Consider the following 27,214-nt stretch of genomic DNA (forward strand, 5'->3'; position numbering starts at 1 on the left):
GTCGTGAGCACAAAAGCTGATGATATAACCGAGTAATCTGTGTACATTGTTTACTTGTTATGTCACATTGCTACTGATAATACTTGATGTCAATACAGGATTGTGAAATATTTCTTCTAATCATTTATTGTGTCTGACAGTAGTGTAGCGAGGGGGGGGGGGACATATGTCCCCGGGCGCCGACCTTAGGGGGCGCCAAAATGGGTTGGAAAAATAAATTGAAAGGTTGAGGGGGGGTGCAAATCGAAAGTTTGAGGGGGGTGCAAATCGAACGTTTGTGGGGGGGGGGTGGAAATCGAAAGTTTGAGGGGGATGTGGAAATTGAAATCTTGAGGGGGGGGGGGGGTTGCAAATCGAAAAGGGAAGGGTCGCTACGCCTCTGGTGTCTGATGTAATAAGGTTTGCGTTGATAACAAACCATTCACGGTGGTTGTATGTATGAAGTCCCCCCCCCCCCCCCCCAAGTGTTGTGAATTGTTCCCCTAAGGTAAAAAATGTGTGTATAAAAGACGTCTAAAAGAGAAGTATTGGAACAATTTTTATGTAGGATACATGGCGGATTTTAGATACGGTGTTGTTGTGTACATGTGGCCAGATGTGTCAGTGATGTCAATCATCATTTATATTGTTTTATTTCTTTGCAGTTCTAGTGGTTGTCGTTCGTTAAAATTTTAGTTTTAGCTTATCAATTTATTAAAATAAATAACAAGGCGAGACAAATCAATGTTTAAATGAAACTTTATATAGATTGGTTACTTCCCTTACTAGTCCAATAGAGAGGCGCCAGTGTTTTCCTGCTCATAATGTAAACAAAACATCCTGTTGGTATCTCAAGGCAGGAGCAAATCTTGATGGTCACACATTCGGTGACTGGACACGTCGGTACACAAACATCCGGTGACTGGACACGTCGGTACACAAACATCCGGTGACTGGACACGTCGGTACACAAACATCCGGTGACTGGACACGTTGGTACACAAACATCCGGTGACTGGACACGTCGGTACACAAACATCCGGTGACTGGACACGTCGGTACACAAACATTCGGTGACTGGACACGTTGGTACACAAACATCCGGTGACTGGACACGTCGGTACACAAACATCCGGTGACTGGACACGTCGGTACACAAACATCCGGTGACTGGACACGTCGGTACACAAACATCCGGTGACTGGACACGTCGGTACACAAACATCCGGTGACTGGACACGTCGGTACACAAACATCCGGTGACTGGACACGTCGGTACACAAACATCCGGTGACTGGAAACGTCGGTACACAAACATCCGGTGACTGGACACGTCGGTACACAAACATCCGGTGACTGGACACGTCGGTACACAAACATCTGGTGACTGGACACGTCCGTACACAAACATCTGGTGACTGGACACGTCGGTACACAAACATCTGGTGACTGGACACGTCCGTACACAAACATCTGGTGACTGGACACGTCGGTACACAAACATCCGGTGACTGGACACGTCGGTACACAAACATCCGGTGACTGGACACGTCGGTACACAAACATCCGGTGACTGGACACGTCGGTACACAAACATCCGGTGACTGGACACGTCGGTACACAAACATCCGGTGACTGGACACGTCCGTACACAAACATCTGGTGACTGGACACGTCGGTACACAAACATCCGGTGACTGGACACGTCGGTACACAAACATCCGGTGACTGGACACGTCGGTACACAAACATCCGGTGACTGGACACGTCGGTACACAAACATCCGGTGACTGGACACGTCGGTACACAAACATCCGGTGACTGGACACGTCGGTACACAAACATCCGGTGACTGGACACGTCGGTACACAAACATCTGGTGACTGGACACGTCCGTACACAAACATCTGGTGACTGGACACGTTGGTACACAAACATCCGGTGACTGGACACGTCGGTACACAAACATCCGGTGACTGGACACGTCGGTACACAAACATCCGGTGACTGGACACGTCGGTACACAAACATCCGGTGACCGGACACGTCGGTACACAAACATCTGGTGACTGGACACGTCCGTACACAAACATCTGGTGACTGGACACGTCGGTACACAAACATCCGGTGACTGGACACGTCGGTACACAAACATCCGGTGACTGGACACGTCGGTACACAAACATCCGGTGACTGGACACGTCGGTACACAAACATCCGGTGACTGGACACGTCGGTACACAAACATCCGGTGACTGGACACGTCGGTACACAAACATCCGGTGACTGGACTGACTGGACACGTCGGTACACAAACATCCGGTGACTTGACTGACTGGACACGTCGGTACACAAACATCTGGTGACTGGACTGACTGGACACGTCGGTACACAAACATCCGGTGACTGGACTGACTGGACACGTCGGTACACAAACATCTGGTGACTGGACTGACTGGACACGTCGGTACACAAACATCCGGTGACTGGACTGACTGGACACGTCGGTACACAAACATCTGGTGACTGGACACGTCGGTACACAACCATCCGGTGACTGGACACGTCGGTACACAACCATCCGGTGACTGGACACGTCGGTGCACAAACATCCGGTGACTGGACACGTCGGTACACAAACATCCGATGACTGGACTGACTGGACACGTCGGTACACAAACATCCGGTGACTGGACTGACTGGACAAGTCGGTACACAAACATCCGGTGACTGGACACGTCGGTACACAAACATCCGGTGACTGGACTGACTGGACACGTCGGTACACAAAAATCCGGTGACTGGACACGTCGGTACACAAACATCCGGTGACTGGACACGTCGGTACACAAACATCCGGTGACTGGACGCGTCGGTACACAAACATCCGGTGACTGGACACGTCGGTACACAAACATCCGGTGACTGGACTGACTGGACACGTTGGTACACAAACATCCGGTGACTGGACACGTCGGTACACAAACATCCGGTGACTGGACTGACTGGACACGTCGGTACACAAACATCCGGTGACTGGACTGACTGGACAGGTCGGTACACAAACATCCGGTGACTGGACACGTTGGTACACAAACATCTGGTGACTGGACACGTCGGTACACAAACATCCGGTGACTGGACACGTCGGTACACAAACATCCGGTGACTGGACACGTCGGTACACAAACATCCGGTGACTGGACAGACTGGACACGTCGGTACACAAACATCCGATCCCGTCTTATCACTGACCTGCCCCACTAATGGTGTAATGGTAACCTATCCTAACAACAAAATACGTCATAAATCAGTGAGCGTCATCCACATGACGTCACACTCCCCGGGATTGAGGATTTCCTACATTTTGGACGACTTTATTGATAAGCGGGAGGGTAGCGGGGAAAGGGGCGTCCATAAAGGTCGGCTGTCACTTGACCTTTTTTTTACCTTCATGTTACCGTGATTCCGTTTTTTAACAATGCTCCATTGTCATTTCAGAAATATATACTTAAAATCGTTATTTTTGCGTATTATTCAACGATACCGGTCTAGTTTTAACAGTGGAAGAATATCATTTAATGCAAACTTGCTGTTTGTAATAATTTTGGTCTAATCACTGAAAATATTGAGCAGAACATAATAAAAGTAAGCAAAACGTGAATTGCTTTATTTAATATTATTCTAAACATACTGAAAATATATTCTAAACTATAGAAACTTATAACTTGCTTTCTACTAAACTAATATAATTAATGTTTTAAAAATTATGCAGGGTAAAAAAATATTTAATACAATATTATATTAAATTACTTTAGCAATTATTTTTTACAATTTCAAAAAAAATCATAATTTACCTTATAACGAAATATTTATTTAAACGAATACTATACTTTGTGTTTTTCGTTTTCTCTTTAAAATATTTTTTTAAATCATTACTTTAAAAAGTTACCTCCCCTGTACATAGGCCAAATCACGTAATCTTTGTATACATTTTCACAAACAACTGTTTACATAAGAAAATATAGCATTTGGAAAAATTTAACGACCCTTAGGGTTTTTCGAACGGGAATATAGATTTATTGTTACCCTTTAGGGTCGGTCTACGACCTCACAAAATATTAGGGGAATCGTTCGTCAATTTATATATATATATATATATATATATATATATATATATATATATATATATATATATATATATATATATATATATATATATATACATTTCTCATATAAGGAGAATTTCACTCGCGGTCAATTTTTCGCCCTCGTCGAGGGCATTGAGTCTGACCTACAGTTCTTTCATACGTCCTAGTCATCTATAGAGGTGCATGCAAAAAAATTGACAATTGTACTGAGGTTAAGTACCATAAAATTTCTGTTGAAATAATTTTTTACCCTCTGTTTTTCACATAAAATACAAAGATTATATAGAGAAATACGACTGGTCAGTTTTGACCCATTCCAGATTTTTCCCGGACATGGCGAGTTTTTTGTGATACCCCTATGCGTTCTCCTACCACCTCTAAAAATATCAAGGGAGTCGTTTGGCAAAATTTTTTTTCGTTATATAGCCCATATGGGGCGCCGGTCAATCGAGGTCAGATTTGACCCCCTCTACGTGGACTTGTTGGTCAACCGGCACCGGCTCTCGTGTTCTGTTGCCCCAAGGGGATCCGGACAAAAGGCTGACATGGACAAAAGGCCGACACGGACACAAGGCCGACATGGACAAAAGGCCGACAAGACAATAGGCCGACAAGACAAAAGGCCGACTGCCAAAAAGCTGACACCCAAAAGGCCGACAAGACAATAGGCCGACAAGACAAAAGGCCGACTGCCAAAAGGCCGACATCCAAAAGGCCGACAAGACAAAAGGCCGACAAGACAAAAGGCCGACAAGGCAGACTCATGCCAAATTTGAAGTGCCTGCGGCGCCTGTAAATGCCCCATCAGGCAACCGACCACTTTGTTTATATATATATATATATATATATATATATATATATATATATATATATATATATTTTAAGCCCAATTAACAATGAACTTATAATCTTCAGCCATATTTTGGGATAGGCCCAACTCAGCTAAAAAATTTAAGTGCATATTTTTAAAATGAATTATTATGAATTTTCAAAATGTGTGTCTGTTCAAAGCTCTTAATTTAGGGGAATTTTGAGGCATTAAAACTAATGTTTTTAAGAACCAAAAATTTTAAAATTAAAAAAAAAATAGTTTGAAAATATGTACTTAAATTTAAATTTTTTAGCTGAGTACCACAAAATAATGAAAGAAGATTATGAGTTCATTGTTTAAACCATACTATTTTATGAATGATGGAAAACCTACGAAGGGGTTAAGTTTCAAGATGGCCGCCGTTGTTATAGTTACCAAGATTTCTCCACCAATTATTTTTTTAGTGAAAACACATGCAGATGTACCTTGAAACAGCTATAGAGAAACAATTGTTTCCTATCGAGTATTTATAAAGTTTATTTTACCACAGCCTACCTCCTTAAAGATTAGCAGTTATTTAGCATTTACAAGTTTCAATTTTCACTTGATTCCCGTTGATTAATGTTTTTGCTTTGTAACTTGTAACTCAAAACTTTCGCAAGAAATGTCACCAAATCAAACAAATCGATTTATTTCAAACTTGACAAGTGATAAGAACCAACGGTAATGTTATATGATGTTCATTTTGATGTAATAAATAGTTATTTAAAGGTTGTTTTTATTTGACTTTTTATGAATATAATAAATTACTCAACATCCACACTTATAGCCAGCTACAATTAAAATTTCAAAAGGAAACGCCCTTTCATGAAACAAAAAAAACGATATTTTGAATGGGTTTGAGACTAAAGTGTGGCAAATTTACAAGCTTTTATTTAACTCGCTTTCTCTGTCGTCAGTCGTCAGTCAGTCGTCAGTCTGGATCGAAACGCCGGAGTGAAAATTCGGACACTTCTACTTCACCGATACGATTCACAGTTGGCACGTGGGTCAAGACTAGAAGACAATACAATCTGAAATTAAATTTGACTTAATTGGATGCCTAATTAATTTTTTATGAATTAATTAAAATTTGGACCGAATTAGCAGGCTGTCTATCCAACCACACCACACGCGTCATCACGTTCAATAGCTGCGCCATCACGTTCAGTACGCGCGCAATGGCTTTTAGTCATGTAACTCTATTGTAAATTTTAAAAAATTCATAAAAAACGTTTTAATAACAAGCTTGTATGTACTAATGCACTAAAAAGTAGAAAATAAATTATATAATACTATTTAAATAACTATAAAGAAAAGCGTGGGCCACTTTAGTATCTGTTGGATACCTTTACTAATATTAAGAAAGAGACCCACGCTTTTCTTTATAGTTATTTAAATAGTAGTCTATAAAAACGTGAGGCATTTACGGACGAACAAAAATAATTAACCCTCGTGTTTATATCATTCAATTTCTAGCAGCTTCCACGCCAAGGTCTACCCCAATCATTAACTCGTTTTAGAAAAATTCCATTACAAAGTTCTTAAATTTATTTTTAAATAAACCGGGAGTGATCTCCCCTAAACTTTCTCGAATATTCTTGTATAAAACAACAGGGGATGGGAACTTGGGCTATAGACATGATTTTTAATCCATTTTAAATTAAAATTTTTAAATACTTAAAGTTTTAAAAATAGAATAAAATATCGTAGACAAAAGAATTGCACACCAAGTGAACGCCAAATAAAAACGTGCATAATAGTGCGCAATATTATTAGTACTTTAAAAATATAAATTAGTTTTTTGAGAAATCGGAAGTAGCGTAAATTACTACTTCCGTTCAATGGAATTTTCTCAAAATTTAGCAGAAGGTAGAGATTTATATCTTTTACTTACGTGTGAAATTTCATTTATCTATCTGAAATAGTACTCAAGTTATAGTCTTTTGAATAATTCAAAGTAGAAAAAGTACCACTTCCGGTTATCGGAAATCGCTCAAAAGTTGATACGGATCTACGATTTTGATAAAATACTTAAATATGAAATGTCATCAACCTAACTGTAACGGTACTCAAGTTATCGTGTTTACACACGGACACACAGACAGACAGACGGACACACAGACATACGGACAGAATTGCAAAGCCCAGTTTTTCAGACTGGATTACGCATAAAACCTCTTAATTTTGATAAATATAGATTGATAATTTTTGCCCGATTAAAATAAGTCCTCTATACTTCGGATGCTATGAAGGACTGAGGTGTAATACGGTGAAAATTGTTAAAATTTCAAGTGATTTTTGTGCACGATTACAATACTTTCTCTATACTTCGTATATACGAGAAAGTAAAAAACAAAAATTCGAAAACCATTGAAAAAATAATATTGGAATTTCCGTTCAATGATAAAAATAAAGTAGTGAGGAAAACCCCCGAAATCTAAAAATAGTAAAATATGTAATAATACCGTCAGGATTTCCCGAACGCATAATAATCCCCAAGAGCAGACCTGAAACCAGTTCAAGAAAGACCTGGTCAACGGTGTTGTAAGAGTAAGTTAATCTGTTGTTTTTTTTTTTTTGTTTTTTTTTTTGGTTCAGCTTTACCACTTTAACAAAACGTTTAACTTATACGATAAAATCTGAATAACATTCTGGAAACTAAATAAATTAGATTTTCTTTGTTGAATTTTTTGTGAGTCCATGTCATCCACACCACCCTCATCTCGCCCCCATAGAATTGAAATTTTTGAAACTCTTCGTCATCTGTCGTGTTGACATTCCCGTTGGAAATGAATAAATATTGATCTAATGTTATTACAAGCTTTAAAAATTAACTTCAAATGTTGCAATTTATTATTGCAATAATTAATTTGATTAGAGTACACATTCGTCATTCGCGGATAAAAATTATTGGAGTATTCAACAGTTGTTAATGGATCTAGATCTATATAGATCTAAATTATTGTATTGTCATCCGACGTAGATTTTAAAAACATTCTTTTGAGACATTATTTTAAGACTTAATCAAAAAAGGCTTTTGACATTTAAATATTTAATTATAACAACACGTTTTAGACTAGATTTAGATTCTAGATTTGATCTTAAAATACTGACGTGTATCTGGCTAGTATTCATGTCATAACATCTCGGCGTAACTGCATTGAACAAGTTATTTCAAGAACTTTCACAAAAAATCAAATATTTCTTACGTTATCGTAAAATAAAGACTAGATTCTACGTGTGCTGCATTTTTAAAACAAGATTTACATCTAGATCTAGTCTATATCTACACTACAAAATACGACAAACAACAATTTAGCTATTTTGATCGACAATTTAATAACACGATATTTACAGTATCGATTACGTTGCCGCTGCCGTTTGCGTGCTTCAGATCTCAGCAGACGACAACAGACAACAATATTAAATTAAATGTTAGGTTTTCAAAATATTTAGTATTTTAATTTTTAATGAATTGTGTGTATGACAAACTTTCAAAGATACAGATCTAGATCTAGACACAACTCAATCTGTCGTTGATTTACTCTAGATCTAGACTATGACTAGCCCTTAATTTTAATATTTAGAATACCCACAGTCGTACAGGTACAGAGTACAGAGAGTACACTGGCTACTGCACCTCCTTGATTCTCAGTCTCTAGATTTAGATCTACTTTCAAACTACTTTCAAGATGTCTAGATCTAGATTCTAGATCTACTTACTACTACTCTACACAGTCTACTACAGAATCTAGTTCTAGAATCTAGTCGTCTAGAATATATAATAATAATAATAATTGATAGTTCTAGATGATAGATCTAGATCTAGATCTAGGCCTAAATTCTAAATTATTAGCCTAAATTAATCTGAATAGGCCTAATCTAGTCTAGATTAGATTGCAAGATACAGATAGGATCTGAATAAAAAGGAAATAATGCTAGTCACTCATGTCTAGACACTGTAGTTGTAAGCCACTGCACAGCTGTTAGACTTCTATTTCCAGATTCTATAACATTAATAGGCAGGAAATCCGGCCCCAGTATAGCATGGAAGTTATCCAGTAATGTTTGTTGAGTTTCATTTACATTAGTTACTAGTGTAAACCGTGATTTGTTTTTACTGTTGAAATATAATATAGATCTAGTCAATGTACTAAATTAATGTTTGAACTTTATGTTTAATCAACACTCGGAAACAGAAATAAATAGGCCCTAGTTATAAATATAAATAATAAAGTCAAGTGTAGTAGTTAGTTTAATGTTTTTTTTAAGACAGAAATAAAAATCTTGCAGAGGATTTGCACTAATCAATTTAGAATTAGATCTAGATCTAGTAAAAATGATTGCGCAAATATAAAAATGGCTAATAGAAAAATATTTAGTAACAGCAATAATTATCAGGAATGCTTAAAAAAAATTAGCAATACAAAATGATTAGCAAAACAGTATTCAACATGCAAAAAAATCAATCCATCCAATTTTTTTAATGTTCAATATTAAAAATAAAAGATGGTGCCAAATCAAGTATGGTGTACAGTACTCCCGGTACATTGCTATAGACTAATCTTTGTTTTATTGTTTTTTAACTGCTATACCATTCCGAAATAAAAACCGATGCTAAACTGGGGTATTACGAATAGGCCTGTATATCTAACTCATTTATTATATTTAAATATTGCAACACTTATTAATCCAGTTGTAATTAGATATGGATAAAGATTATATCTAGATAAATATATAGTATATAGAATCTAGATCTGACTAACTCTATCTATCCAGTCTACAAAATCACCACACCTGCAAAATTTTATAAAATTAAGAATCCGTTACACAAATTAATTAGAGTTTAGACTAGAGCATACACTGTTAATCTAGATTTGTTAATAGATGTACTCCTATATTCTTAAGTTATGAAGGTATATAATAGTATGCATGTCTTTTTATCAAGGTGTATGAAGGAGAAACATATGGACAGTGGAATCACCCATCAATAGGGCTACAAAGACATAATTTTGTTATTCAAAGGATAGAAACATATAGACAGTGGAATCACCCATTAATAGGGCTATGAAGACATAATTTTGTTATTCAAAAGATCCAATTTGAGGTTTGTGTTGAAGCCTGCATTTTTTTATTCATTCAATAGAATTTGATCTAGCATTTTAATAGACTACATATTTTTAAAGTCAACTTTGATTACGTCTTAGAAAATGTATTTACAATTTTGTCAATAATTTTGTGTCTCTTTTGTAGGTTTAAATTTTAGAATCACATTAAGATGTGCTTGAAACTGAATTTTTTCCATTATTTCACATTTAAAATACTTTTTTATAAATTGTAATAGAAATATATACTAAGCTTCAATAGGTTGAAGGTATTTTAGTATAAAATCTCTTAATAATAAAAAATTACAAGGTTGAGGTGTGATATCATTTTAAGGGGTGGGGGGGGGGGGGTGGAATCTGGCATGAAAGACTATTGATAGATGGCAGATAAATATTTAAAATGTGAGACAATTAAAAGCCACACATTTTAAACATTTTAAAGATGACATTAGCTAAAACTAAAACATTATTTATTGAAGAAAAGCACAAGTAATGTGAGTTTTAAGATTATTTACTTGATATTGTTATAAAAATAATTTGTTCTTATTTGAGTTTATCTAGCTGATAACTAAGTGAAAAGAAAAACAAATTGACACAAAAATAATAAAGCTTTTATGAAAAAGACATATAGTTTGTCTTCACATCACCAGAATAGAATCTGAACTCATCCATAAAGTTGACTTAAATGATGATAACTTTTGTAACAAAATCATAATAATGTAAGTTTATTTTACAATAATTTTTTTATTGCAGGTAAAGTTGTCAGAGATGGAAAATACAGGTGGGAAGAAAAGAGAAAATCAGTTGGCAGAGAAAGGTAAAATAAATGTTTCTAGGTAACATGTTTTGTATTTGCTGTAAATGTTTAGAACATCCCAGTTGCTTTACAATTAGAGAAATGTTTTATTTACTGGTATAGGTTTGTGTTTAATCTAATTGAAACCTTGATGTTAAATTGTTTTAGGTCTAACACATAGACAAGATGAGAAAACACAGTTGGAAGAAAGACAAGATGAGACAACACAGTTTGAAGAAAAAAAAACTGAAGGAGATTTTATCCCAGGTGAGTCTCAGATTGTGTGAAATATGTATGCAAAATGTACGTAAAATGTAAGAAGTTACATTTATACAGATCTGCTGGGCACATGATTACATTATTTACATATATGAAGTGCATGTGTTCTTTCACAGCTAATATATTACCTGATCCTGTTGACAACTGATGGTTAGTTAAATGGTCGTTTGGCAGGCAATATATACCACATGATACATGTAAACTCTATTTCATCTTCACCAGCTAATAAAACAAATAGAAATATGAAGTTTTTGTTAATTGTTCTAGTTGCACTATTTGTTTGACAAGTTGCTTATTTTAAATACATTTAAATTTGTATTTTTTAAAAATATGGATTCCCTCCCCTTGTATCTCCTCAGGACACCATGAAGCCGAGATCTGCTATGGAGGTGAAGCTGAATTACACAAGCACTATACCAGCTGTAAGAAGAATCCAGGTCATGTCAACTTTATACCTGTTAATGATTTTAACTTGGATCATCTCCCCTCACGTTACCATGACGTCATCATGTTGGAGGTAATCAAAGTTTTGTCTGCCCTAACGGTCCTGATAAAGGTCAACTACACCAGTCTAAAGAGACCAAAGTCTGTTCCATGCTTCAGTGGTCAGTATCCATTTTATAACACCAGAGGAAGTGACGTGTTGAGGACAGGGACGGGGAGGGTGAGTCGTGTGGTCAAGTACACAGAGAGTGACAACAAGGGCACTTGTCCATGTGGCAAGTGTCAACACTCGGACACACCCAGCAAAGTGTGGGGGGAGGTTCTTGTGTTGACAGCCACACACCTGGTGTTTGATGAGAGTGAGGTGAGACAGACCAAGTGTGTTGTAGGTTTTGATGACAATAAAAGTCCAGTGGTCAGTCTTGATGGCTGGGGGGTGAGGGAGGCAGACATTGAGGGAGACAGTTGTAGGTTTACATGTGTGTCATGTGACTTAGAGTTGCTTGATAAACTGGACAAGATGTGGTGGCACTTTGATGATCTATGTGAGAAAGTAAGGGAGAAATACAGGAGATTTGGTGATGAGGACAAGTTGACTGTTATAGTGTCACATCCTCATGGCTGTCCTAAACAGGTCTCTGTAGGACAATGGACACACAGACATGAGAGGGATGGTTGGTACAAGTACACGTACACAACATGTACATGTCCTGGCTCCAGTGGAGCAAATGTCTACATACCGGAATATGGCGTGTGGTGGTGGTCACATCCCCACAGTGGATCAAACTCTGAAGGAAATTATAGTGGGGTGGATGTGTTGTATTGATCCATCTGTAACTGTTGGTTCTCTCCCCTTGTCAGAGGCGTAGCTAGGGGAGGGCGGGGAGGGCGGCCGCCCCGGGCGCCGACCCTAGGGGGGCGCCAAAACGGGTAGAAATTTTTTTTAAAGCTCATTTTAAGCTGCAGTTTTGAATTATAAACAGTCAAAGTAAAGAAATTTAACGGCTGAGAGCCTTTGCATACTGATTTAACTGTTTTCTACCTTGATTGTGTAACTGTAAAACGTAATCCTTAAAAAACAGTGACCGGAAAAACCGCTTTCCAGCTTTCCTAGATGGGGGTGGGGGCGCTTTTTCGAAGACTAAAAGCGGAAAAATTCACATTGGATTAAGGAATAAATAACCTATATCACTCAGAAAAGAAAACCATTGAACTAAAGCGTAATTCACAATTGTGTAACATAAAAAAAGAGTTAGTGACGTTTAAAATCCGCTTTACCATTTTTTGTCCAAGATGGTGGGACTCTTTTTCACCAACAAAAATCGCAGGATTTGTACTGGATCGGTAACTAGATAACTCTTTTAACACTTAGAAAAGAAATCAATTGTATTATAACTTAATGTACTATTTCACCGCTTATTTTTGCTAAGTAATAACGCGACCAGTTCTTTGTAAGATTCTTACGATTCTCAACTTTATCGTGAGAAATCAGATAGTTTTACTTGATTGTATTACATCTTGCCTGGATGACTTCATTAAAGAGAAATAATTATCACGGATTCTTGTATCGCTATCCGATCAGTAAAATAGCAGACTGTCGGAGCGGGTGGTGGAAAGCGACACTCTTTACCAAAATTTTAAGAGAGAAGAAAATTAGTATATATACTGATTATTACTTTGTTCAACCTAACTGATAATTTAAAATTGTAATATAGGCCTACTATTATCGAAATTTTCTAAAGAAACGACCAAAAGTAGACAAAATAAGCTTGCACCTTCTACAAAATACTCTCCAAGCAGTGGTTCTTAACTTTTTGGAGGTAACGAACCCCACCAGTTTCATATGCGCAATCACCGAACCCTTCTTAATAGTTGTATCGTCCACACTGACAAAATCCGATCGTGAATCATATGAGTCGGCTGTGTATCTTGACCTCCGCGGAAGTCCAGAGACTGAATTACCGAACCTCTTGGGTTCGATGGAACCCACTGTTCTAAACTCTTTTGATTTTCTTCTTTTTATTCGTTTCGGCTTCATAAGGAACATTGGCGTAGGCAACATTTCGTCAACTCACTTGATTTTTATGAAGATCGAACCCTAATAATCCAGCCTCCTCCTTAACGTCATGGGCGTCAGCTATTATCATTACAGCTTCTTATTACAGCTTCTTCATCCAGTACAATTAGTTCTTGACCGTGTGCGAGAAGGCAGCGCACATCTGATAAATCCAAGACTTCGAGCTGTTGTGTCCGTTGGATTCCACTTCGTTTCCTCGAGCTTGTTTCATTATACAATCAACCAATCAACGAAATACCCATATCGTATTCCAATATGAACAATACTTTTGCTATTGTATGTCAATTGTTTCATCTTAATCTAACAAACTTATAATCCAACTATGTACTATATCATAACAGAGACTGTTCCAAAGATAAAACATAAAAAGACTTTCCTAAACGAATTAGCACCGCTATAATTTTTTTTCGGACATTTGGACATTAGTTATCATCATTTTTAAAAGGATAATGCATCTTAAGGGGAATTTAATTGGCATCGAGTTAAGTTTTAGGGAACGACAATCATAAAGCGTAATTATAAATTTTTTTTTCCGGACTGTCGCACACACACACACGCACACCCACACCCACACAGACACACAGACACACAGACACACACACACACATATATATATATATATATATATATATATATATATATATATATATATGGGGCGCCAAACTGAAAGTTCGCCCCGGGCGCCGGGAGGGTTCGCTACGCCTCTGCCCCTTGTCTAATGTAAACAAACAAAATGGCGGCTCCCTTCATAAAACTTAAATTGTTTGGTTTCTTTCACGTCATTTGTTTAGAGTTGCTAGACACATAAACAAAATTATAAACAAATGTTTATTGTTGAGAAATGAAATTTTTATAGGCTACACTTGTATCTTTGTTTTGTTTAAACCTCCACATTAGATTTGTCATCGCCATCATTGTCTTTATTTATACTTTAATTCATGTTTGTATTTGTTTACAAACTGTTTGTATTTGTTCACAAACTGTTTGTATTTGTTAACAAACTGTTTGTATGGATGTCAATAAAGTTTTAGAAGATTTCAAATGTTCTTTCATTTATTTTGTTATCGTTGATAATTTTAATGTTTTGTGTTGATGATAAACAAAACACGATGGTAGTGAAGAGAAATGTCGGCAGTCAAGTTTGTAGCTGAGACTTAAAGTCGGCAGTCAAGTTTATAGCTGAGACTTAATGTCGGCAGTCAAGTTTGTAGCTGAGACTTAATGTCGGCAGTCAAGTTTGTAGCTATGACTTAATGTCGGCAGTCAAGTTTGTAGCTGAGACTTAATGTCGGCAGTCAAGTTTGTAGCTGTGACTTAATGTCGGCAGTCAAGTTTGTAGCTATGACTTAATGTCGGCAGTCAAGTTTGTAGCTGAGACTTAATGTCGGCAGTCAAGTTTGTAGCTATGACTTAATGTCGGCAGTCATGTTTGTAGCTGAGACTTAAAGTCGGCAGTCAAGTTTGTAGCTGAGAATGTCGGCAGTCAAGATTGTAGCTGAGACTTAATGTCGGCAGTCAAGTTTGTAGCTATGACTTAATGTCGGCAGTCAAGTTTGTAGCTGAGACTTAATGTCGGCAGTCAAGTTTGTAGCTGTGACTTAATGTCGGCAGTCAAGTTTGTAGCTATGACTTAATGTCGGCAGTCAAGTTTGTAGCTGAGACTTAATGTCGGCAGTCAAGTTTGTAGCTGTGACTTAATGTCGGCAGTCAAGTTTGTAGCTATGACTTAATGTCGGCAGTCAAGTTTGTAGCTGAGACTTAATGTCGGCAGTCAAGTTTGTAGCTATGACTTAATGTCGGCAGTCATGTTTGTAGCTGAGACTTAAATTCGGCAGTCAAGTTTGTAGCTGAGACTTAATGTCGGCAGTCAAGTTTGTATCGGAGACTTAATGTCGGCAGTCAAGTTTGTAGCTGAGACTTAATGTTGGCAGTCAAGTTTGTAGCTGAGACTTAATGTCGGCAGTCAAGTTTGTAGCTGAGACTTAATGTCGGCAGTCAAGTTTGTAGCTGAGACGTAATGTCGGCAGTCAAGTTTGTAGCTGAGACTTAATGTCGGCAGTCTAGTTTGTAGCTGAGACTTAATGTTGGCAGTCAAGTTTGTAGCTGATAATGTCGGCAGTCAAGTTTGTAGCTGAGACTTAATGTCGGCAGTCAAGTTTGTAGCTAAGACGTAATGTCGGCAGTCAACTTATTGTCGGCAGTCAAGTTTGTATCTGAGACTTAATGTCGGCAGTCAAGTTTGTATCGGAGACTTAATGTCGGCAGTCAAGTTTGTAGCTGAGACTTAATGTCGGCAGTCAAGTTTGTAGCTGAAACTTAATGTCGGCAGTCAAGTTTGTAGCTGAGACTTAATGTCGGCAGTCAAGTTTGTAGCTGAGACTTAATGTCGGCAGTCAAGTTTGTAGCTGAGACTTAATGTCGGCAGTCAAGTTTGTAGCTGAGAATATCGGCAGTCAAGTTTGTAGCTGAGACTTAATGTCGGCAGTCAAGTTTGTAGCTGAGACTTAATGTCGGCAGTCAAGTTTATAGCTGAGAATAAATATCTTCCGTCATGTTTGTAGCTAAGACTTGACTTAATGTCGGCAGTCAAGTTTGTAGCTGAGACTTAATGTCGGCAGTCAAGTTTGTAGCTGAGACTTAATGTCGGCAGTCAAGTTTGTAGCTGAGAATATCGGCAGTCAAGTTTGTAGCTGAGTTAATGTCGGCAGTCAAGTTTGTAGCTGAGACTTAATGTTGGCAGTTAAGTTTGTAGCTGAGACTTAATGTCGGCAGTCATGTTTTTAGCTAACACCTTATGTTTTCAGTCAAGTTTATAGCTGAGACTTAATTTCGGCAGTCAAGTTTGTAGCTGAGACTTAATGTTGGCAGTCAAGTTTGTAGCTGAGACTTAATGTCGGCAGTCAAGTTTGTAGCTGAGTTAATGTCGGCAGTCTAGTTTGTAGCTGAGACTTAATGTCGGCAGTTAAGTTTTTAGCTAACACCTTATGTTTTCAGTCAAGTTTGTAGCTGAGAATGTCGGCAGTCAAGTTTGTAGCTGAGACTAAATATCTCTAGTCAAGTTTGTAGCTGAGACTTAATGTCGGCAGTCAAGTTTGTAGCTGAGACTTTGAAAAAAATATTGCATCTTAGTTACTTTATCAAAATATATAGCTACTTTACTATCAGTATATTAAAATATAATGATAATCAATTTCGTCAAGCATCGAGTAAACAGACAATAGACCTAGACTTAAACAGAGGACAGTTACGCTAACTGGAAACAACGATATCAAACTCCCTTGTTTTTCGTGTTTAGCGTTGCACAGAATGTTTAGCTAAGTCTCGCCATTGTGATTGAAAGACCATACGCTGTGGTCTATTTCGACCTTATTTCGCCATTTCTCAATTAACTTTAAAGGTCACATAGCTAGAAATGTAGATTTTTGAAAGACCGTCAGATTATAAAATTTAAAATACTAATAATTCCAATGTGCAGACTACTCAGAGTTGATAAATGCGTCAGAAAGTATTTGCAAATTGTTTTCATTGTTAATTCCCGTTGACCACAAACGTATAATGCAGAGACTTTGAAAATAGAAGTGTTTTAGAGGATGTAGAATAATACATAATAATTATAATTAATAATTAAAACAAAACGATTCCGATAAAGTATCACTAGGTAATGAGTAAAATCATCATTTAATTTCAATGACTTTTTTGTGACGTACAAGTCAGTAGATCTGTATTTATCCTGTCATCCTACCAGTACATAGATCGGTACAATAAATAAAGACAACTCTACCGTCAGCTTGTTTAAGTTACTAGAAATATTAAGCCACCCATAACATGTCACAACACTGGGTCTACGGCGTTAGTTCTACACGGTACCGAGGCAATAACACAAACACATTATGTTAAAACTGTTCTTTGATTCAGTTGATTTAGCTTATTATTTTTCCATTATTCTGTTACATAAACTGGTGAGTTAAATACGTTGACTCAAGTTTCAAACAATTTTAACCAAAATGTTTTGTAATTATTCCTAATCAAGATACAACAACGACTTTCTCGACAATGATGTGATTCCAAGAATGGAATTAAACAGCCCAACATATTTGTACTCACCAACTGTGGTTTGGTATTTGGGTAGGAGGGGGGGGGGGGAGACAGTCTACTCAGTCCCTTGACATTCCGTCTTCCGCACATTCCACAGGATCAATCAACCACTGTCTCGTAAACTTACGCAAATAACAACCCGCCTAAAAAAAACTTGTGTAGGACATAAACTTTCCCCTGTCTACAATACATTGTACCATAACTCTAATATCACACTTAACCCTAATCGTTAGCTAATGTTATGGTTATGGATAGGTTAAGTTTAGAGTCAGTCTAGGGTTAAGATATATTCTATGAGAATATACTTATTCTACAGCTCAGCTGTTTGGTATTTTATAACATATCTTGTGAAATTACCACATAAAAATTAATTTCTCGCTATGTCAGCATATTTCAGGCAGTCAATGGAATACCACGCTTAAATAATAAACATGTGAGAGGCGGGGATAACTAGCATTAGGGAAGATTGGCAAGGGGGATAATTATCTGGAGGGTAGGGAGGAATAAACGGGAGGGCAGAGGGGAATAAATAGGTGATGAGAGGGGAGGGGGAATAAACGGGTGGTGAGAGGGGAATAAATAGGTGATCAGAGGGGAGGGGGAATAAACGGGTGGTGAGAGGGGAGGGGAATAAACGGGAGGGGAGAGGGTAATAAATAGGTGATCAGAGGGGAGGGGGAATAAACGGGTGGTGAGAGGGGAGGGGGGAATAAACGGGAGGGGGGTGAGGAGTGAGGAATAGAATATTAATTTGCACGAATGAAGCCAGGGTTGTTGACGAAGAATAAATGAGCATTAATGACGAGACAATAGTAGAGAGCTCTTTTGTTAATATCCCACCATGGGGACCTCATGGGTGACTGTCATATTTTACTGAAACTGGGAGCTCCCGTCAAGATTTTTCGGGTCGGAATAATTTGATTTAGCTGGTGGAGGGGTTGTCAAAGTCTATTAGTGAGCTAAAGTTAGGTTGGCAATCTGTTAACTCTCCATACATGGCCCTAGAGAAGTGTTACAAAAGAGGAAGCTCTCGTGATGATAAACTAAACATTTGTTTTCATCTGGCCGTGAAGCTAAGAGAAGAACATTTCAAATTTACTTTGAGGAACTTTTTAAGCAACTCTTCAGACTTGCCAACATATAAGAGACATGTAGTTGATTAATTACGATATATAATTTCCCAATTTCGAGTCAGATTACCATCACGAATTGATAATCTGATAAAGGGTAGGTTATGTCATTATTCTTCATTATAAGTTGACTTTATTCATAATGTTACTTGTAACCCTAGTCGTAAGGCAATGTTATGGTTAGGGCTAGGAACAAGGTCAGTCTAGTGTTAGCATATTTTTGTGTGAAATAAACTTTGTCTGTTCTTTTGCTTGCTCAGCTTTTTGGAATTTTATAACGTGACTATGGAAAGTACGGAGCACGATTTAATTAGTCCCCATACATAACTATATATAAGCTTGTTTTGGAATATGCTGTACCTTCAACTGAAGATAAATAAATAAATAAATGGTTTCATAGTCTGTTAGACGAATAGATAACTGCGCCTTGCAAATCAAGACGTAAGTATAAGACAGCCAAGTTGAGGAAAGCCAAATGTTGCCCAGTTATCAGACCCCTATCTCCACACAGCGTATAGACCCAAAGGATAGGTTACCCATACAACTTGGCTTCAGCGGTGTCGTAGGAGCTGACGAAAGTAAACACGAGATGATATTCCGTTTCTTTAAGGGGTATCACTTCTGCTTGAGTTCGAAATTTTCTCCCCTAGCTGGGCTGCTGTCTCCGGATTACAAGTCTCGTCTTGATGGGCTGCAGTCTCCAGATTACAAGTCTCCCTTTGCTGGGCTGCTGTCTCCAGATTACAAGTCTCCCCTTGCTGGGCTGCTGTCTCCAGATTACAAGTCTCGTCTTGCTGGCTGCTGTCCCCAGATTACAAGTCTCGTCTTGATGGGCTGCTGTCTCCAGATTACAAGTCTCCCCTTGCTGGGCTGCTGTCTCCAGATTACAAGTCTCGTCTTGCTGGCTGCTGTCTCCAGATTACAAGTCTCCCCTTGCTGGGCTGCTGTCTCCAGATTACAAGTCTCCCCTAGCTGGGCTGCTGTCTCCAGATTACAAGTCTCGTCTTGCTGGGCTGCTGTCTCCAGATTACAAGTCTCGTCTTGCGGGGCTGCTGTCTCCAGATTACAAGTCTCGTCTTGCTAGGCTGCTGTCTCCAGATTACAAGTCTCCCCTAGCTGGGCTGTTGTCTCCAGATTACAAGTCTCCCCTAGCTGGGCTGTTGTCTCCAGATTACAAGCCTCCCATAGCTGGGCTGCTGTCTCCAGATTACAAGTCTCGTCTTGCTGGGCTGCTGTCTCCAGATTACAAGTCTCGTCTTGCTGGGGTTCTATACGTGTGCTTTGCCGGCCAAATCACCCGAACCCCAAATTTTAAAATAATTTGTGTTTAATAAGAAATTATAACCGGTTTAGGTAATTGCTCATCTACCATGTTAGTTTGTTGGATCCACATTTGTTGACGAAGACTTCATGTTTGAGCTTTGATTACGAGACCATTATTGGGAGCTCTTTCGTCAACACACTTCCTTCTACATCTCATGGATGACCATTCTTAATGACTGAAATTCGGGATCTTCAGAGGTAATTAAAAATGAGGTAATGGGGTGGGGAGGGGGTGATCGAGGGAGGGTAATGTCCGGTTCTCATAAATTTTAAAGTGCTGTGACAGGTCACGTGCAACTATCATAGCACATTAGAATAATTTGTGTGAACTCTGAACTCTCAGTCAGCTGTTCTGACACTACGATACCTTTAAGAACTTCAACACCTGACTCTCGATGTTGTGTAGGATCTCTGGCTCGTACACATTCACTTCATGAGATTTTGGACAGTTCTAGATGCCATGTGAACCTGATAAAAACGGCCTTTTACATGAATGTGCAGCAATAGAACACGTGACTTCTATCCCGAAAATCTCGGAATTTGATCCCGTCACGAGGTTGTAGGACGTCTTGAGCCCGTCCAGCTAATTGTGGCACCAAATTTACGTTAGGGAAATCAAAGCGGCAGGACATAGAAATTATTTCACGGACATGCCGACGTTATTTCACTTGCCCTATTGACCGTTAGGTACCAAAGTGTAACCTTTACTTTTTTTTACTTTTTATGGTTTTAAAAATAAACCTTCGTTGAAATTAATATTTTATTCATTTTGAATAAATAATTTATAAGTAAAATTTCATAAGGACAAATAGGAAAGGATGAAATTTGTATTATGAACAGACATAAAGTCAGCAGTGGTATCCTATGTTAATATTGTAAACGATTATGTAGATCATTTAGTTACAATTGTTTAAGTAAATATTTGTCTCTTAAATGAACATGACAAGAAAGTCTGGCGGTGGAGAACATAGCGAATATTCCAACAATGACGTCATTGTTAACTATTAATAGATCCAAGCATGTCTTCGTGAGTTTCCAACAGATGAGTTCAGTTCTTGTCAGTTTGTGGCACTTCTTGACGTTTCGTTACCTGGTCTACATCATAATATTTTAAAAGTCACCAAATTTATTTCAAGCAGCAAATAGCAAGACAGAGAGACTCATTTTTGCTGCAGTATTTGTCAGTGATTCGTGAGTTTTTGCTTTTATTTTTTCTATTATGAAATACTAATTATAATAACTAAATGCTACAATGAAAACATCAAGCGCTTGCGGCTTATAACAAGAGAAAATAATGGACAAATGATTGACTTGTGGAGACCTTGCTAGTTTAAAAAAAATGTTTTAACTGATGAAGTGTAGATCTTTAAGCAATCGACAAAATCGATATTCTGGAAGGATCTAAAAGAAGTCGGGGTAAAAAAAAGAATATCCGAATTTGCATGTTTAATGTTGCTTAAAACATGTTTTAAAATAGATCACTTGTTTAATTGTGAAATGTGTAGTCGCACGTCGTTGTGCTTGACACAGCAACTGATACAACACACCAATGTCTGAGTGTTGACCCACTACACACAAGGATACGTCCATAATCGAACCATGGAGCAATCGATAAACATGCGCACTAACGTCAGCTGTCGATATCCGCTTGCTGCAGTGTACATTACAATTTGTGACGCGTTCAATAATTGACCCATACAATATGATCCCGACGGAAAAACCTGACAAACTTTTGTCCAAAACAAACTGAGACACTCTATAGATGAGATTTAGATGGACTAGTAGCATGTAGCCTCACGATAGGGACCAATGTCTGTGATGTCCTCGAGAGATGGGGCAATGTATGTAGCCTTCTATGTCGGTAGATGTCTGTGGTCGCATGCGTGCTCCACAGAAGAATTAGGTATGTGAGCCTCTGTGGAAATCCCTTTGTTCTTATGTTGCTCATTGGTGACTGCAGGTGGTGATTGAGACTGGTTATTGGGGCCGTGAATGTTGTACATGAACAAAGGTTTCCCAGCAAGCGCGAGACCTAACCTGTATTGATCACATACCTGCCGTTTATACCCCGTCCGTCGCTACCATTGATTCAACCGTTCTGTGAGGACGTCAGGTTGGTCACGGTCTTAGAGCCGGCACCGTTGGTTGGACGAGAAGACGTCCGATCTTGGTCGCTTTGAGAAAGCACATTTTCCAAAAGTAGGAATACGGAAGTCGATGCAGATTTTCCATAAGTGGGAATACGGGAGTCGATTCTATATTACTAACGCATGTTGCCTTAACGATACAACTTTTAATTAAAACACGTCTGACCGACGCTTCTGAGTCGGAGTCAACGGGCCATTGTCGCTCGTAACTCATTCTTTTCTTCTACTCTGGGCAGGTCAAGACGTGCACAAATGGAGACATCTGGAGACCGTTGTAGAGATTTTATTCCAGGTAGGCAACTAATCAAACGTACCCAAAAGGTGAAACTATAAATCAAAATTTCATGTTTGCAATTGGTCCCGGAGGGAATGTTTACGCCATGTATACAAATATTTGGGTAAAGAGGTGGGTTTGTTATTGCACAAAGCTGAGTTATATGGGGTAGAATGTTGTAACCAGCCTTGTTGGTGTGCGTGTCTGTGAGGGGGAGGGGCGTGCTGGACATGTTCTTTTTAAATGTTATATAAAATAAAAAGTAGTGCTAGAAACAAGATTCATATGAGATGTGTTTATTTATTTTTTTACTATCACATATTTTCTAAATATTTGAAAAAGAAAATATAACATTATCAACCATAACTTTACGCGTCCCTTCACTCCTCTTGTACCTCTCCAGGACATCATGAAGCTGAGATCTGCTATGGAGGTGAAGCTGACTTACACAAGCACTATACCGGCTGTAAGAAGAATCCAGGTCATGTCAACTTTATACATGTTAATGATTTTAACTTGGATCATCTCCCCTCACGTTACCATGACGTCATCATGTTGGAGCTAATCAAAGCTTTGTCTGCCCTAACGGTCCTGGTAAAGGTCAAGTACACCAGTCTAAAGAGACCAAAGTCTGTTCCTTGCTTCAGTGGTCAGTATACATTTTATAACACCAGAGGAAGTAAAGTATTGAGGGTTGGGACGGGGAGGGTGTATCGTGTGATCAAGTACACAAAAAGTGACAAGGGCACTTGTCCATGTGACAAGTGTCAACACTCGGGCACACCCAGCAAAGTGTGGGGGGGGGGAGATTAGAGTGGAGACAGCCACACACGTGGTGTTTGATGAGAGTGAGGCGAGACAGACCAGGTGTGTTGTAGGTTTTGATGACAACAAAAGTCCAGTGGTCAGTCTTGATGGCTCGAAGGTGAAAGTGGCAGACGAAGAGTTAGATATGTGTTGGTTTTCATGTGTGTCATGTGACTTAGAGTTAGTTGATGAACTGGACAAGATGTGGCGGCACTTCGATGATTTAAGTAGAAAAGTAGATAGTACGTTTACAAATTCTTTCAGCTGCAACGATTTGATCGTTATAGTGTCACATCCTTATGGACTATCTAAACAGGTCTCTGTGGGACGTCGGACAAACATAAGTGATAGGAGTGTTAGAGTTGATAATCAAGGTCCTGATTGTGTTGAAGCTGTCGAAGTTGATGTTGTTTATGATGATGAAATTGAAAGTGATTATTTTAATGATGATGACTATGATGAGGACATATACGCCAGGCACACGTACACAACATGTACATGTCCAGGCTCCAGTGGAGCGCTTGTGTACATGCCGGTATATCGACCTGTTTTGGCGGACTTCTTGGTCCACTCAGGGTCGAACTCTGAAGGAAATTATAGTTCTGATGTTGTAAGTGATGACACAATGTATTGACCTTACAGAAAATTCCTCCCTCATTATCATTCACTTACTATTCCGCGGAGAGCAGAATATATAGTAGAGCGTATTTGGGTTAATACGATTTAGTATTTTAAAATTTCTTTATGTGGTTTTTAATTATTTAATTATATAGATATGTTCTCAATAAATATATTACTTATGTTATCATTTATTATCTTACTGATCTGGCGAAGACCTAAATAATTTTATTTGTGCATTATGTTTTACAATCTTTATTTCATGTAATTTTTTGTGACTGTTGACCAGTTACTTAAATTGATGTCATTAAATTTTATAAGAATCCAAAATGATCTATGATTCCATTATGTTATTGTAAAAAGTCATATTGGTTTGGCAAATTAAAATTTAATTGCTATTTTTTTAATCATTAAAAATGTATTGTTATTAATGTCATTAAAGTTGTAAAGAATCCCAAATATGCTATCTTTCAATACTTTAGCATTGATAGTTTTACACACGTTTAATAAATATGATCGTATTTAAATTTATTCTTTTTTTTTTGGTTCACACAAACAATATTACGACTTGGGTGGAACTGTTATACTGCCAGACCACAGGAGGGGAGGGGGGGGGGGGGGAGCACACGTAGGTACACACAACACTTTTCAGGTAGGATCCGTTGCCAAAAATGTACTGCTAGTATTTATAGTTCTACATTCATCCTATTGTCGAGTTATATTTACGAGGTGAACATCACATTTTGTCATAATTACTAATAGCATTGTCTGTGGTATAATAACCTTTTTAGAATTAGCCCTTATCCGTTATTTTTGTGTGATTAATGTACTAGAGGAACGTATCATATTCAAACGTGTTTTGCCTTTTGCCAAATCAAAATTAAAATTCTTTGGACTTACTTATTACTTGTTTTCAAAGAAAATAATTTAGCTAAACCATGAATTGGACGTTGCCAAAGTGAAGCTAAAAAAATCAGTTGCTGTAGTGTTTTAAATGCTTTATTGGAATTATTATTAATTTCATTACAAATGTTGGAAGATTTTTTAAAAAGTATTTGATAGTTGTTGATCTAGCACACCGTGCTATTTTCTATCGAAGATTAAAAAAAAAATCTACATACATATTTTTAGATTTAATTATGACAAGATGATGATGTAAACAGAGAGTGGACTGTTGGGTTATGTCGCTGTTTACTGTGCTGAAAATGTTTAATGTGAAAGTTGGAATACTTTATAGTTAAATAAATAAAAATAAATGCTTACGCCATTACACACGGACAATCGATGAGTCTTCCTGCTCACTTCATCGCCTTCAACACACCAAAAGACAGACTCGAACCAGCCGGAAATCGACTTCCACACACCTCACACACTACACGTAAACAAATAGTCCCTAATTCGGGATAACAAACCAAACGCCACGAAACATGCAACAGAATTATAAAAAAGACACTTAATATAAACAATGACAACAATATAAACGAAATATATACAAACTAGCTGTGAACAGGGACATAAACAGCGAGACAGCGGAGCCATAATACGGGACCACACAACTAAAAAACTACGAACAATTTACGACATGAAACGAAACGATACATTCGCCTTCTAAGTTACAAATAATAATAATACACTACAGCCGCTCACATTTGGCGTAGTTTTGTAAATAATCCTGATGATATAAATATAGGTAAAGTAGGCCTACTTATAGTTTGGAGGGGAGATGATAAGTAAGGAAATTATTTTTGTAATAAGAGTAATTATATTACTAAGTCCATTTGAATTCATCCAGCGTCAGTTGCTTTCCACAATAATTAACGCATCAGATAAAACATAGCAGCTAGATGTTACAGCAACAGACACTAATGTGTTGTTGGCTTTATACCTTCACATGTCCGGACCTGATTCACATAGTACTAACGTATGACAACAAATCAACAAAATGCAAAATTATTACTTTTAAAAAATATATATATTTAGAATGTTCTTTAAATGTATGTGGTAAAGTTTGGACTAAGTGTTGACTTTAAAAATGCACGTAAAGGAAAAATATTTTGTTTGTAGAGTTATTAACCATGCTTTTCCTATCTACTATCTCTCACTGAGAAGCTATTGAGAATATCAACTAGCAGGATTAGTATGTGTTGATGTTAATCTCAGAGAAATAAAAATAAACTTAATAGTCTTTGGTTTATACAAACAGCATTTTCAGCTTACGCAAAAGATATAATTAAAAGGAGATAAGAAACTGACGTGTCCACTTGATGTTCGGATTTCCCCCATGTAAGGTATTTATATCTTTAATTTATTGGTTTTAAATATCAGAGGACCATAAAAACTTCATCAGAAAAGATAAGCCAAGAGGCCACTTAAGACTTTGTGTTGGTCCAAGTGGCGGAAATAGAAAAAGATACCCCCCCCCTACCCACCGCCGCTTTTGTCAAGCGCCGATATAACATGAACATGAATTAAGTCAAAGTTTAAAGTGGACTCTACTCTAAATGTACATGAAGGCTGTATTAAATTTCACAAACCCCGCTTATAACGCCTTTTGGATAGTTGCCAATCGCGTACAGGGATAATGAGAGTTAATTATATCTAATATTGCCAAGAAATACAATTTAAAAATGTAAGAAAAAAAAATGGCATTTCTATCCATATTAATTCAAAATTGTCAAATTTACAGTACATCTGTGATATTTGAAAAAAAAATTAGGTGTAACATTTTATTAAAAATAAATTATTTAATTTTGGAAATTTTGGTTCCCTGAACAAAGAGATAATATTAAAATATTTATCATAAAAGTCGTCTTAAATTATTTTCATTCGTTCCGAATACAGATTTTGTATTTTAAAATTTGATTAAAAAACTCATGGTTAATTGGTAACTAAGAAGTCAGATCTATCATACTATTTACAATATCAAAACCTTTAAAAAATCATATTGGCATTTTAATGAAGCTAATATTCCGACTTTAAGCTCCAAAATTTTTTTTCGGCCCTTTCTTCTCCGTTTCCCTTTTAAAGGCCCGCCTTTACACTAGTTTTGGCCATCTTTAAATGTGTATCACAAACACCCATTCCATAAATACCGCTTAAAAAAAAAGAGTACGATCATTTGTCGGACGTTTTGTCA

At 37.7% G+C, this 27,214-nt stretch overlaps 2 protein-coding genes across 8 annotated transcripts in view; one reads left to right on the forward strand and one right to left on the reverse strand.

The window, feature by feature from the left end:
* Positions 1-830: 830 nt before the first annotated feature.
* LOC131945137 (uncharacterized) lies at positions 831-3,212 on the reverse strand. Its single transcript, XM_059306144.1, has one exon. It carries the CDS (start codon positions 3,210-3,212, stop codon positions 831-833), a length of 2,382 nt encoding a protein of 793 aa, XP_059162127.1.
* Positions 3,213-7,435: 4,223 nt separating this feature from the next.
* LOC131945149 (uncharacterized) overlaps positions 7,436-27,214 on the forward strand; it is a 58,394-nt gene continuing 38,615 nt past the window's right edge. For 2 of the 7 annotated variants that reach the window (XM_059306159.1, XM_059306161.1), the window contains exons 1-3: positions 7,436-7,533; positions 9,932-10,090; positions 10,842-10,905. In XM_059306159.1, coding sequence (XP_059162142.1) covers positions 10,857-10,905 — 49 coding nt within the window. In that variant the 5' untranslated portion in view covers positions 7,436-7,533; positions 9,932-10,090; positions 10,842-10,856. Of the gene's footprint in view, positions 7,534-8,123; positions 8,418-9,931; positions 10,091-10,841; positions 10,906-11,052; positions 11,152-27,214 lie in introns of those variants that run through there. The other 5 variants (XM_059306160.1, XM_059306164.1, XM_059306162.1 and 2 more) reach the window with 4 other exon arrangements.

The sequence above is a fragment of the Physella acuta genome, unplaced genomic scaffold, assembly GCF_028476545.2.
Source record: "Physella acuta isolate Inbredline_101_S28 unplaced genomic scaffold, ASM2847654v3 ptg000527l, whole genome shotgun sequence".
In the NCBI taxonomy this organism is placed as follows: domain Eukaryota; kingdom Metazoa; phylum Mollusca; class Gastropoda; family Physidae; genus Physella; species Physella acuta.